At 44.8% G+C, this 15,090-nt stretch overlaps 1 protein-coding gene across 1 annotated transcript in view; it reads right to left on the bottom strand.

The window, feature by feature from the left end:
• The window catches only part of LOC133342645 (voltage-dependent L-type calcium channel subunit alpha-1D-like), a 223,582-nt gene that overhangs the window by 15,479 nt on the left and 193,013 nt on the right, over positions 1-15,090 (bottom strand). Inside the window, 3 exon segments of the mRNA XM_061551929.1 lie at positions 2,295-2,324; positions 5,801-6,174; positions 7,306-7,425. Of these exon segments, the coding sequence (XP_061407913.1) occupies positions 2,295-2,324; positions 5,801-6,174; positions 7,306-7,425 (524 nt within the window).

The following is a 15,090-nucleotide window of genomic DNA, read 5'->3' as shown; positions in this document are numbered from 1 at the left end:
AACTCTTACCACCAGACTCTCACTCGATATCCGTATTGATTATAAGTCCACTACGCTCACCATTACACCATGGTACCACCCCCCGTGACTGGGCATTTATTGAAAGCAAATGACTAATTACAACTGTTTTAAGAGATAATTGATGTGTAGCTGTTTACACATTATTTACATGACAATTTGGAAATATGAATCGAATTAACGTATTGCCCTCTGTCATTCGACTGTTGGATGCAGACCTTCCTATGTCTGTTGATCATAGCTGTTTTATTGTTTACGTATAGTTTTTATATTATTATAATGCTTGTTTTACCCAGGAAGACCTCACTGAGTCTCAAGACTCCTTTTCAGGACGGTCCTGCCAAGTTTCCGCAGGAGAAAGTGATGTTTGCTGCGTGTAATCTCAATTGCGAAATAAAAAATCTTTGGTTTAGCTTTGAACCCCAGGTTATTCTTACTGCGAGGCACAAGCATACGCTGGAGTCAGAAGATGTGATCTAAACTCGACTCTTGGCAGTATTTATAATATTATAATTAAAAAAAATATGCCCAGTGTCTGCTGCGGCTGTCTCCTGTACAGCGCTTTGAGATCCTTGATGGAAAGCACTATAGAAATTGAATTATTATTATCAGTAATGAGTAATGTTTGAACAAATCATGGTGGCCCACTTCGCCAAACCTGCGCTGACTAGCAAGGTGAAGTATGGTCAAACAGCCTCGATGACTGACACAGTTTGGGGTAGGCCTTCATCCAGCAGTGGTTTGAAGACGGGTTGTAACGTATTATTATTTTATGTTTAACATTGATATCTTAGGACTGTTGTCGTCCACTGCTTCTTAAAAAATTAAGAATACATTTCGGAAATGTGGATACGAGACATGACACGGTATTATGGGTAAGATGAGCGACAACGAGAGATGAGACACGACGCGAGTTACGACAAACGCAGGTGGCGCACATTGACGAAAAGCGCACACTGAAAGGGCCGCCGTGGCAAACACATCTGCCAGCGTGGTCCATTCCATACGGGAGGAAGCTCCAGTCCGGGTTTCACCGTAGCGTGCCAACGCCGAGCTGTTGTTAGCGGGAGCATCTATAATGATACTACGCATGCTACTGGTTCACCTTTTCCCTGCTTGATAATTGTTTTTTTACCCTTATATCTGGCAATAAAACTGACACCTTTTTTTACAAGGAGTCATGGTTGCATAGACCACAATACCTGCAGCCATAATGCAAATAAAAAACATAACTCTGATAATATATGCACTGTCCTTGAAGTTGATTGGTCCACACCCGAGACAGCTTTCCTTAGAGCCTAGTCTCAAATGGGTTGGACCAGATGACGCCAAAAGGCGCACAACTCAAAGACAATGCACCATCAGAGTATGAGAGCTCGGGGTAAGCATTTACACCATTGGAAGCTCATTTTCCATTAAAAAATATGATAATTGTTTTTGTACCCTGCTTCTTCTCGGTAGAAGGGTCTGGTTATGCTATTTATTCACGTATTTCTATTGCGTCCCTCGCTTGCATTCACGTCCACTGTCGACTTAGCTCGTTTCACCGCTCACCTCCCATCTCGCCCTCCGTCTGCCCCCCTACTCCGTCTGTTTACGCACCGGTGGCGTCTCCACAGCCCTCATAGCTGCATCTTCTTTGTCTCTGCTCGATACGTGTCAAAACCACCTCAGGCTAGAATATTAGTACCTGCGAGGCGAATCGATGAGTTGTGGAAAATTGTGGTTGTGTTTATATAAAAAAAAAAAATCGAGCCTTTTCATCTACTTTGTTTCAACCTCATTTGCATCGTTGATCTCCTATGTTACGTATTGTTTGACCTGTCTCATTCGTTAAATTAACATTTGCAGGAGATCTTCATTCAAGTAGCATCGATCGTGAAGACGCATTCCTTACAATGCACAATCAGATTGCGTGCATCATGAATATATGCAAAAATTATCTTACTTGAAAAATGATTAAATGCTTCAAAATTTACAACTATCCTTCCATAGCCTCGCTAATGATGATGGATTCACGATCGTTGACAAGAGGAAAAGCCCGAGTAGGAGCTACCTCCCCGATGGAATTGGAGCCACATTTTGAGTCAGACACACACACACATGTAATGTATGACACATTAAATCCAACCTTATTACAGTTTGGAGACATTTTAAGTATTTATGACTGTCGGTCATGATACAAACACACTTGAAATAAGTCATGCATTATACAGCTTCGCAGGCTTTAAGAGAAGACATAACATGCACACGTTGACCTGAAGTCTGGTACATACCGTACATACGTCTCATAGTAGCGATTTCGGCTTTAAAAAATACATATAATCACATCCGTATGTTGGCAGAATAGGAAAAAATATATATTGGTTAGCGGAAAACATTTCAACATGGTGCAATTTACCCTACAAAACAAACAGCGCCTTATGAATGAATAAAAACCACTTTCGATTTGGTGTTTGTAAAAAATAAAATATTTCCATCGAAAACGGAAGGACAGAAAATGACAATGAATTAGAGGTCGAGACAAAGGTTCCCCTATATAGCCATACAGACTGGTGGGGCAAGTCCTGTTCGCAGGCGCCTACGAAGGTCAGTGCGGTGCACAGGACAGAGTTGTGACCAGCAACACGCCCGGCCACGTGCGTCTGCCCAGTGCCGATGTTTACACACCGCATAAGGTACTCATTTGAGGCTGAGTCGATCTAGGCGGAGGCCCAAAGACCCGTTCAGATAGTAGCCACTTAATGCCGGCCGCGAGCGGGACATTCTCAGGTCGCCGGGTTCGTCGCGCAGTGAGCTAACCGCTGCGCCATCGCTCCACACCGACTGGTAAAACCATAAATAAATATGTCCCACAGAACACTGCACACTCACATCCACCCACAATCCTCAATCAATATGTTTGTCAGCATTCGATCTGGAGGCTTCAACCGATAACACAACAAATATGAAATGGGCCATATAATTTATTCTGGGCAGAATATTAATTTACAACGTGCAATTTTATTATTATTTCTATTGTTATTTGATAATGCCATTCGGTAATACGATCAGTACTGATGTTACATGGCTTATGTGTCCTCCATAGAATGTATATTTCTGTGCACAAAGGTCTCTTGTATGGTCTTACCGACTGTCAGTGAGCACCTATTTGGGCTGGTACTGCGCATGAGGTGTGGTGCAAACAGTAGCACACATTCCTCCTTTGTCACACAACATCTGCCATTAATCACAGCACCACACCATAAAAGCAATTGATGGTATTACACAAACACACACACACCACACCGCTCAGTTTAGGCCGAGTCAAATTAGGGGACGTGCAGATTAAGTAACCAGTTGCCACCACTGGCGTGGTGTAGTATCGTAACCAGGAATGAAACCATGGATTTCTCTATACTCTTAGTTCTTTCGGTAAAGTCACGTAGGTAAAAAATGAAATTAAAATTAAAATAAAACAATAAAAAATCACGACGTTTCGGAGGCAACACAAGTCTCCGTCATCAGGTGGGACCGTCACAGCCAGATTAGCTGCTGATGACGGAGACTTGTGTTGCCTCCGAAACGTCGTGATTTTTTATTGTTTAATTTTAATTTAATTTTTTACCTACGTGACTTTACCGAAAGAACTAAGAGTATGAATCCTTGCAGTCACGAAAGCTTCAAATCTAGAATGGATTTATCCGATTGTTGAATCGATGTTTTTTTTTTATTTGTACATGTTGCACGTGATAGGTTTGCTTGACCTCCTCTAGCCACTCGAGGCCACGGCATTCACCACAATGTTAAATAAGTATAACCCGTAAAAACAAAGTTTTTCACTATAAATCCTTTATATGCGTGGCAGCGAACTTAATATAAAGGATTTAAAAAATATATTCGCCTGTGGAGGACGCGGGGATCGATCCCACGACATTTGGCATGGGAAGCGAGGGCGCTACCAACTGCGCTACTCCGCCACGGCCTTTGGAAGGGTTACGCTCTGGGCTCTTACACTCTGACGTTCAGCCAAAGCCATGAATGCGTTTTATTTGAATATATGTAAAATACATTTTTTTGCCTAAAAAGTGTAAAATTTTGGGAATTTTTTTTCACGAACAATAATTGTCTGGCACAACGAGTCTGTGTGGAAAATGTCAGCTCGATTGGATCACGGGAAGTGGGTTAAAAAACGACCGAAAGATTTGCACGGTCCTAAGCAAGCACGCAAGCAAGCAAGCAAGCACGCGAACTTAATATAAAGGATTTAAAAATAAAAATAGGATCAAATCAGCAACACCACGTCCAGAATGCATTCAACCACACAGGCAGGGACTTTTTTTAAAATCCTTCATATTAAGTTCGCGTGCTTGCTTAGGACCGTGCAAATCTTTCGGTCGTTTTTTAACCCACTTCCCGTGATCCAATCGAGCTGACATTTTCCACACAGACTCGTTGTGCGTGACAATTAATGTTCGTGAACATTTTTTTTCCAAAATTTTACACTGTTTAGGGAAACTCTTTTTTTAATTACCAATTGTTTAATGCTGCCAGACAATAATCTGACCCATAGGTGGCAGCCATCTCAAGCCAGAGGACGAGAGGACTCTAGCCACCCCGATGCCACGCATATAAAGGATTTATAGTGAAAAACTTTGTTTTTACGGGTTAATTTTTTGCACACTTGAATTGAACTTCCCCTGTTATCTGTTTATATTCTTTCAAATCTTTGGCGCTTAATATATTCGGATCAACGAAGCCCAACGAGCTGAAATATTATATACAGACTCGTCTCACGTGAAAAGTCAAGATTTCATTATAAAAATCGGTCCAGGTCCCGCCGATCCTGGGTCTATTCGTGTTTTTTTACTTCATTTTAACAATTGATACCCACACATTCCGCCCCACCATGCCCTTTCGAAATGTTTAATTTGCCTTATGCAAGCCACTCACTTTTATTCAGCACATCAACTTTTATTAATTCTGGGGTCAGACATTTATTTTCTAATTTAGAGTGCAAATAAATGTGTGTGCAATGAAAAACTTGTTTTTCACTTATTATTTTTTAATGATCCCTGCCCAAAGACAAGCACATACAGAGACAAAGCTCACTGATTTCGCCATATAAACGTGTTGGGGTTAACTACCGTTAGCATCAACAATAACAGCGACTTCCATTCGCCACTAAGTGGCAGTCAAGCCATCACGGCCCTTGTGCCAGGCGAGATGCACTTGAGGCCACGTGCAATATTGAACGCTCGCTGGCAGGAGGTCACGGGACAGACCCAGGTGTAATGGGGTTACTGATTGAAACGACTGACAGATGCACCACCTGTGCTCCCCACTGTACCGACTTGCTGTGTGTTAGCCACCCTGTGCTCGTTTCATTGTTGTTTTACTTGCTCCACACTGTTTGCGAGCACACGTGCCCACAAAGACAAAGATCCCCCATATAGCCTTAACATACTACTGGGGCAAGTGCTGATACCGAGCACCTATGAATGCCGGAACGGAACATCAGGGGGTGGGGTGGCCAGCACCACGCCCGGCCGCCTTTGTCTCCCTAGTGGCAATGTTTTATACATCGCATTAGGTACTCATTTTAGGCTGAGTCGACCTAGAGGAGTCCCAGGACCGAGTCAAATAATCGTCACTGGTCTTGGTCGTGAGCGGGAATCGGAAATTGGGTCGCTAGGTTCATAGCGCAACGCGCTAACCGCAAGACCTCCGCTCCCCACCACACATGCACACGCAACACATACACACAAAGACATACACACCAACACACACACACACACGATACCTTTTAGCCGAGGCCCTCCTGACTGTGCCGTTGGGGTGGTGCAGGGACACGTGCTGCCCCGTGTCAGACGGGAATAAGCCCCCCTTGCAGTTGCCTGCCGCGGGCAGGTGGCTGTTGTTGCCATTGTTGATGTTGGAGTTGGGCGGAGACCCCGGAACCTTGGCTCCGTTCTGGCCAGGCTGCACGTGGTTGCCGAGCAGGTGGCTCTCCGGTCCTTCCTCCGCATCTTGGCCACAGCTGCCCTGGTGGCGGTCGTCCTCCGTGTTCTTGGTCAGCTGCAGCGGCCGCTGAGTGGCCTGGCTCTGCGGGAGGGTGTCCTTCCTTTCGGACGATGGCTGCGGCCCCACGGAGTCACCGAAGAGACCCCCGGATCTCTGCGTGGTGTCGTCGGGTGTGAGGATCAGAGAAATCGGCGTTTCTGAATCGTGAATATTTTACCAGTAAGATTGATAACACTCGCTGCGTAAGTTTTGCGCAGTTGTGCTACGTGGCTCTCGAATGGTATTTCGAGTTATACCATGATGTCCGACGTTTTGGCACGTGGAGCGAAATGTCAGACAGTGTGCTGAATAATACGCGATATAACTAAAAAACATATTGGAGGGCAATTGCAAAAAGTGGGCACGTATCAATGCATCTCCTCCCACCAGCAATTCTATAAATTGTCACAAATCAGGGGTGCAATAAAATAAGAGAATATTTTATTGATGAATTTAAAGAAACAATTAATTGCTGTGTCATTACATGTCTAACAAAAATGGCAACACACAAATGCTTGCAACCATGAGCTTGATTACAGCATCATTTTAATGTATTGTGCACCACATCGTGTGACAAATGGAAGGAAAAATGTAATGAACGTATTATGATTCGTGACACTGGCTGACATGCTCGCAGCCATACTGGGCAGCAGTCTGCTGCAGCCGTTTTTTAATCACATCCTGGCAATGGGGTTCCCTGTGGGTTTTTTCTGGCACTCAGCCCGGATTTGATCCCACTGAGAGCCAGGGTTAGAATCGGGCAGCCACATCTGATTGAACTGAATTCTGAAGTGTTCGTGGTCTTAGCTGGGTCATCAATAATTGCACGCGATAAAAAAAATCCATCACATGAAATTTGCTTCTGGACTTAACGTGGCTAAATTTCACATCTGCCAATTAAAATTCCAGTCTGTCATGTGATGAACATTACTCCCATGGACGGGAAAAGTTCTGCTCCCTGCTGTGTGGACCAGAGGTCACTTGAAGGAATCTCAGAGGGAGCTCTGCGACATACACTTCCGTGGGTTGTACTCTTACACACGCTGCTCTGCGATCGTTCCAAATAGATACGTCGCCTCGTGACAAAATGCCTGTATCACAATCAATATCAAACTGAAAGTACAATGAAAACAATTTTGAAAAGAAAATAGCAATGGGGAGGCCCTAGACCATGGTAATGGATCACGTGACACATTGTCCCCAGTGAAATTGGCTAAGAGTGCACATCTGGTGTCAGTCACTCACCCGGAAGATGGCTTCGTCTTCTTCCTGCGAGTGCACCGACGTCGCGTCCTCCTCCTGCAGGTCACCCGAGATGGCTCTGCGGATCTCTGGACCGATATCATGCAGCGTCCGCAAGCCCGCCTGTCGAGTAAACGGAACAATGCAACAACGCGGGGGACAGGGGGGGGACGCACACGAGCAGGGGAGTCACGACTCGCCTTGCTATAGCAGAGACAACACCATGACGAGGGGTAAGGGAGGTTGCTCGAGGGGTACACAGAGGGGGAGCCGCATCTGGCTCCCGCGCACCACCAGTGTACCGCCAATATGTTCATTCGTATCTGTTGCCAGCCCTCTAAGGGAATAATTAATTGCATCATTCATTCGGACTGAAATCACAGAGCTTTGTTGTCCCTTGACTCTTTGAAGGCCTTTGGCATTATCGTTGCTTCTAGATCTCACTGGAATTTAAAAGGAGAGACAGTAAAGCTGAATTTGTGTGTTGTCCATCATCGCCACTGATATATGCCATCATCACAAGTTTACTGTTTTTATACGGCATAACTTGGATAATATTTGAGATAATGCACCTTTCAGTTGCAATCACGTTTTCCAACTGCCTTTGTACATTTCCGAAGTTGCGTTCTGAAATAAATTACTGCATTCACTCAACTAAAGTGGAAAATAGCATTATTAGATGTTCTACTTTTTGAGCTGATAAAACAGAATTTTAATTCCCGAGTGTGAAAAGAGCTTTCATTATAATGCAGAAATCTGCCCATGACCACATCACTCGGATTGTGCCCGATCTCGGAAGCGAAGCAGGGCTGATCCTTTCCTGTGAAGTGCTTGCAAAGGCAACCACTTTATTTTGGTGATTTTCGCTAAGTTTTTTGATTTGGCCATGTTTGTTTATTGTAGTACAGAGTTAGACTAATGGCCTTAATCTAAGTTGTCTTGTGGTTGTTGTTTGACTTGCATCCCACTGGGATTTTTGCACACAGTGTTGGTGTACGGTGCTTTTTCTGCAATATTTTGCTGTCTTTTTCTTGGATTTTCTGTTTGCACTTAGTCACTTTAAGATGTTTTCTTGTTCATGTTTTTGTTTTCTGTTTGTTGCAGTTGCACCCGATTCAAGAGCCGAATGGCTCACAGGGCTATACACAATAAATGAACTTGAACTTGAACATGACGCACACGTCATCCACCGCTGTCGGGCGCCATCGTGACCAGCGGAGGGGATGGTACAGCCAAATCCATTGTCGTACTGCATTTCTACGCTTCCACATCTAATACGTCCCCCCCCCCCCCTTCATCGATCCCCACTGATCAGCGTGGTGAACTATGGTAAGATCACCTCCACAACCAGCATGGAGTGGGTGGGAGGCCCTCATCTAGCTGTGGGTTGACAAAAGCACTCCACCGTATTCTGTATCGGATTGTAAGACGTTCCGAAAAAATATAAAACATCACCCAAAACTTGTCCCCCCGGTGTCAATAAAATTGTACAAATCCTGTCACACGCAAACGCACGCGCGCAACCCGCCAGATTGTAACACCACTCAACACTTTTGCTTTCAAATACATCGGGGGAAAGGAGAACGTGGCACATGTACACGAATATAATGCAGAAGCAGCAAGTGCTCAGTCCTGTTTTCCGGCCTATCCACCAACACCCTCCGCTCACATGCTCGCAATTTTGCAAATTATAACGATACTTTTTTTTACGTGGGTGACTACGATGAGGCTGAGACTAAATAACGGTGCCGTTGTCAAGGTCGGCGCTGCCGGAGGGCACCGCGAGACGAACCCACGGCCTGGCACCGCACCAGCGGCAGCTCTCGTCTGTCCAAGTGGCAGACAAGCTTGCACGCTAATCCATCTCTACGGGCGATTACTGCAGCCCCGGCATCACGGCTCCCCAGCGCCGGGCAGACACTCGAGCCTCCGAACAACACCCACCGCCTGTATCGCAGTCGGCGGTCGCATGGGAACACCTGCGCGTGTGCGCCGAGAGCGGCTAATGTCGAACGCGCGAATGATAACGCCGCGCCGTCGTCCTTGACAAAATTGCCGCGTGCTTTCTCGAAGGCTCTCTAGCCAGGATGTTAATACTGTGGGGAGAAGTTTTGTGAATTTATTCGGGCGTTTGTGTGTGTCTTTGTGTGGGGATCGGTGGCGCGGCGGTACAAATCCGACAAACCGAGTTCGATTCCCGCTCACGGCCAACACCTGGTGACGATTATTTGAACCGGTTCTGGGCATCCCCTAGGTCGACTCAGCCTCAAATGAATACCTGGTGTGGTGTGTAAACATCGCCACTAGGGAGATAAAGGCGACCGGGCGTGGTGCTGGCCAACCACCCTCTCCTGTACCGTGCCGGCCTTCATAGGTGCTCGCTAACAGCACTTGCCCCAAAAGTCTGTCAAGGCTATACAGGGGGATCTTTGTCTTCGTGTGTATTTTTAAGGGCATATTTTTTTTAATTAATATATACATATATTTTAATTCAGCATGTAACAATCCTTTCAGTGGATTCATCATCGCTGACTATGGTGACGATGACGATGATGAATCGAAGACTTGCCACGATATCGAGGGTTCTGATTCTTTTCATGAATCAATTCTATATTTTTTTAAATAAAATTTTCACGTTTAATTCATCTTGTTTCTAATTTATTTGTCTCGTCTAAATGTATTGTTACATTATTGTCCGCATACCGATTTAATAAATTGTGAACAATTGATTCTCAAACGCATGATTCGATGCACGTATCATCACTGTAAGAATTATATTTGAAGCGATGTAAATGTTGTGGCTTGGCTCTCCAACACACCGGTGTGCTGTACTAGTGATGAATTGGCATGTTCTGTTTACGTGACAACCCTTACTAGTTGGCTGTGTCGGGTGGTGGCGGGTATTTTAACGGCACATTTATATATTACCGCGATCTAAACCAAAAGCCTCTATTATAGATCTAGCCCAAGTTTAGTGATCAGAAAATCCACTACATAAAATCCTCCTTATACTATGCAAGAAGCGAAGGCAATGGCTTTCGTAAATATACCAATATATATTTGGTAAAAAAATAGACACCTGATTGAAAATTGAAAATAACGTTTACGATTGCTCCTTCAAAAACATAAATATATATGAATCTCCTCCAAGCGGACAACTAAACACTTTTTTTAAAATACATATTTGCCTCTTCCACACATTAGGTCATTGGTAGTGACCTCTGTCCCACGGGAGTTGCACCGGGTGGCCCATTTCCCCATCCCGGCCAAAGTCACGTTGAGGGCTCCGGTGCGTCGGTGACAGTGAGCGCCGGCCCCGCGCTACGAGCATCGCCTCCGATCATTGCGACGCCGACGACCTCACTCCCTGAGCTGACACGGCAGAGCCTTCTGGGCAGACTTGGCAGCCGCCCCAGGCAAGCGGGCAGCTGGACTTTACAACGAGGTCTGCCTTCTTCGTAAGCTCGGGGTTTAAGCCCCGGCGAAAATTAATTCTTCCACCGTGACGGTCGGCACACGTGGACGAAAGTCCGTCTCGCTGCGGTGCGCGTGAGCTCACATTGAACATTGAGGGCGGGTGATTTGCATGCACTGGCATACACGCGGAGACTAAAACCACGCGTCCTATTGCCGTGCGCAGACTGTTGTTGGGGAGCAAGTGCCGATAGCGAGCATCTGTTAAAGGCGGCAAGGGTAACGCCTGTGCCTCAAAAGAAGAAGCTCCTGGGTTGGATTCCTGACCGACAGCTTTCTGTGTGGGGTTTGTATGTTTCCCCCCCTGTTCTGTATGGGTTTTCTCCAGGTTCTCTGGTTTTCTCCCATAGTTAAACAAAAAAACACATATAATCTAACTGGCATTGGCCAAACATCCCAATGCTCAGAAATGATCTGAAATTTCCTCATTTGGGACTAGAGATAAAACATCCAGCCCCCTACAGCAAATCTCTGGCAGGACCCTCGTTAAAAAGAGTCTTAAGCCTCCGTGAGGCTTTTCTGGTAAAAAGGTGTAGTAATAATACAATAATAAGACTGGTATGGCACACAAGTGGGTGGTGTGGACAGTACCATTCTCGACCGCCTTTGTCTCTCCAGTTCTGATGTGCACACACCACAACAATTACTCATTTTGAGGCCGAGTTGACCGAGGGGAGGCCCGGGACCGGTTAACACGTTCACCACTAATGTTGGCCGTGGTCAAAAATCCAAACTCCGGTCGCTGCGTTTCGTCGCGCAGTCCGCAACGCCGCGACGCCCACCCCTTCACTCAAATGCCACGCCGTAAAGGTTGAACCATTGAGAGCCAGAGACCTCTGGATTGCAAATTCCAGTGTTACTAATCATGGACACCACGGCAACATCCCATCCGAACACAATGGGGGGGGGGGGGAGTGTTGCATGCGTAGCGGTGGGTCGATGGTCTCTGCAGAAAATGCCACTCAGGTAATGTTGCTGACGTGAGCATTCGGCGCATCTGCTTTTTGACCCAAATTAAATTTGTTGGTAAGGGTCCACAGGAGGTGGGTGGGAAGGAGGGGGGTAGCTGGGTGGGAGAGAGTTGGAGGGAAAGTGGGGGGGGGGGGGGGCACAAAATGCGGGGGGGGGGGGCGGGGGGAGGGAGGCTACAATCACGCACAGAATCCAGCCTCTCACTCGCCACCCATTCCACACAATGCCACGGTCATCGCTCCACATCCTGGCCTACTTTCAGAATTCTTCTGCTGTGTAAGCAAGCCAAGGTGCCACGGGATGCAACCCCCCCCCCCCCATCGTACTCAATAATTATGTACGGAAAAAAACTCCCCTCTAAGGAACACGATCTCTACTTGCTTTGATGCCTTGTTGCGAGTGTTACCGAAGCAAAAGTATGCAAATATTTTCAGACATGCAATTAAAAACAAATCTACCCCTGTTTTCCTTTTGCGTGCATTAAAAACGAAATCCTTAAGGCAAAAATCATTGTCTTTCAGCAAACCAGTGTTAACGCAGAAGCTGCTGCATTATAATGTGTTTTGCAGGCGAAACGATTCTCTAATTACAATTCTTTGAAATAATTCAAGTCTGTGTATATGGAAATGCATTTTTTTTCTCTGCTGCTGTATTACATTCATAATCCATAAGCGTTTTAATGTTAATGAACTCTTGCTAAGAAGCGATGCGAGTAAAAGTAAACCTATAGAGACAAAGACAATGGTGCACCGCGTATAGCCTTTAGAGGCTGTGGAGCAAGTGGAGATAAACACCACCCATGAATACTCTTAGGTTTTTTCGGTAAAGTCACGTAGGTAAAAATAAACAATATAAATATTATGTCTATTTTTTTATAAAAATTCTGCATTATTTATTTCTTTATTTCCCCCTACGTGACTTTACCGAAAAAACCCTAAGAGTATGAATCCTTGCAGTCACGAAAACTTCAAATCTCGAAGCACCCATGAAGACCGGCACGGCTCACGAGGGGGGTGATGGAGCCAGCACCATACCCAGGTGCCTTTGTCTCCCCAGTGTTGTTGTTTACGCACCGGACCAACTCCTCGTTTAAGACTGAGTCGCCATAGGGGAGGCCCAGGATTGAGACTGGTTCATATTTTTTTTGCCACTGATGAAGTCCGTGAGGGAGAATAGAACTGAGGTCACCTGGCTCAAAGCGCAGCAGCAGCGGGCTATGCATTATGTCACCGCTCCCCAAATGCACACACTCTTGAAATTGCGATGATGCTGGTGTGTTGGGAGTTCTCGCCTGGCTAAACAATTAAAAAAGAATCACGACTTGACACACACACAAACAAAATCAACACAATGTAAAGTTTGCACAGTGGGCAATATTCAGCAGAGGTATTTCCCAGGGAGCCTTTGAGCGTGCCAGACCATCAGTAACGACGCACGGCCTCAGCTGCACAAACTCCTTGCTCGCTCTGCCGCACAGCTGGGCAAGCTGCTTGCACAGCCTGTGCCGGCGCCTGAGCGAGAGTGTGGGGGGGCGGCGGGCATGTGGTCAGCTGGTGGCTGGGGAGTGATCGACGGGAATGCCAGAGGGCCGGCTCAAGGGGGAGGCAGGTGGAGAGCAGGAGAGGGCCAGAGTCTGGTGCTGATGCTGCCCATGAGTGAGATGGCATCATGGGAAAGTGATGCCCTCTACTGCGTAGGACAGAGGCCACTTGAAGATATCTCAGAGGTGTATCTCTGTGTTATCCACTTGCACAGGATGTTCTCTAATACGCAGACGAGCATAGAGGAAGATAGGCGAGAGATGGGGAGAGGAGAGCGAGACAGAGGGGACAAGAAGGGAGAGGCGGTGATGGGAAGACGACATGAAGAATAATTCTCAGAAAGGTAAAGGAAAGGAGAGAGAGGATGATAGATTTCGATTTAAAGCTTTCGTGACTGCGGGGATTCATCTTCTTGGTTCTTTCGGTAAAGTCACGTAGAAGGGAAGTAATAAAATAATAAAAATAAAACATAATAAAATACACTTCTCACGACGTTTCGGCCACAACGCAAGCAGCCGTCTTCAGGTGGAGAACAGGTCTGTCAAGTAGACAGAGTCTGAATGTTAGGTAGGGGAGATATGGGACGAGGTGAGGGAGAGAGAGAGAGCAGGAGAGAAGAAGGGAGCAAAGACGGCAGAAATATTTACGTGCAGAATTTGGAGAGAGGAACGTAAAGGAAGACGTGGGAAGTGACGAGAAGACAATCCTCTTGAGATTTATTATTGGTGATTAATTCTTTTATTTCTATTATTAATTTTATTAATTTTAATTTTATTTTTAAATCCTTTATATTAAGTTCACTTGCTTGCTTGTGCGCTTACGACCGTGCAAATCTTTCTGTTGTTTTTTAACCCACTTCCCGTGATCCAATCGAGCTGACATTTTGCACACAGACTCGTTGTGCCTGACAATTTATTTTAGTGAAAATTTTTTCCAAAATTTTACGCTTTTTAGGAAAAAATAAATTATATTTAATTAACAATTGCTTAATGGTGGCAGGCAATCATCTGACCCATAGGTGGCAGCCATCTCAAGCCAGAGGACGAGAGGACTCTAGCCGCCACACATATAAAGGATTTATAGTGAAAAACTTTGTTTTTACGGGTTAATTTTTTTACCTACGTGACTTTACCGAAGAAACCTGAGAGCAATCCTCTTGAGATGTATTATTGGTGATCTATTATTTTATTTCTATTATTAATTTTATTCATTTTTATTTTTTTACCTACGTGACTTTACCGAAGAAACCTGAGAGCAATCCTCTTGAGATGTATTATTGGTGATCTATTATTTTATTTCTATTATTAATTTTATTCATTTTTTTTTTTTACCTACGTGACTTTACCGAAGAAACCTGAGAGCAATCCTCTTGAGATGTATTATTGGTGATCTATTATTTTATTTCTATTATTAATTTTATTCATTTTTATTTTTTTACCTACGTGACTTTACCGAAGAAACCTGAGAGCAATCCTCTTGAGATGTATTATTGGTGATCTATTATTTTATTTCTATTATTAATTTTATTCATTTTTATTTTTTTACCTACGTGACTTTACCGAAGAAACCTGAGAGCAATCCTCTTGAGATGTATTATTGGTGATCTATTATTTTATTTCTATTATTAATTTTATTCATTTTTATTTTTTTACCTACGTGACTTTACCGAAGAAACCTGAGAGCAATCCTCTTGAGATGTATTATTGGTGATCTATTATTTTATTTCTATTATTAATTTTATTCATTTTTATTTTTTTACCTACGTGACTTTACCGAAGAAACCTGAGAGCAATCCTCTTGA

This window comes from Lethenteron reissneri, chromosome 15 (assembly GCF_015708825.2).
Source record: "Lethenteron reissneri isolate LAM-NWPU_2019-01 chromosome 15, ASM1570882v1, whole genome shotgun sequence".
NCBI classification, from domain to species: domain Eukaryota; kingdom Metazoa; phylum Chordata; class Hyperoartia; order Petromyzontiformes; family Petromyzontidae; genus Lethenteron; species Lethenteron reissneri.
Note: the sequence above shows the minus strand (reverse complement) of the source record. Positions and strands in the feature narration are given on the sequence as shown.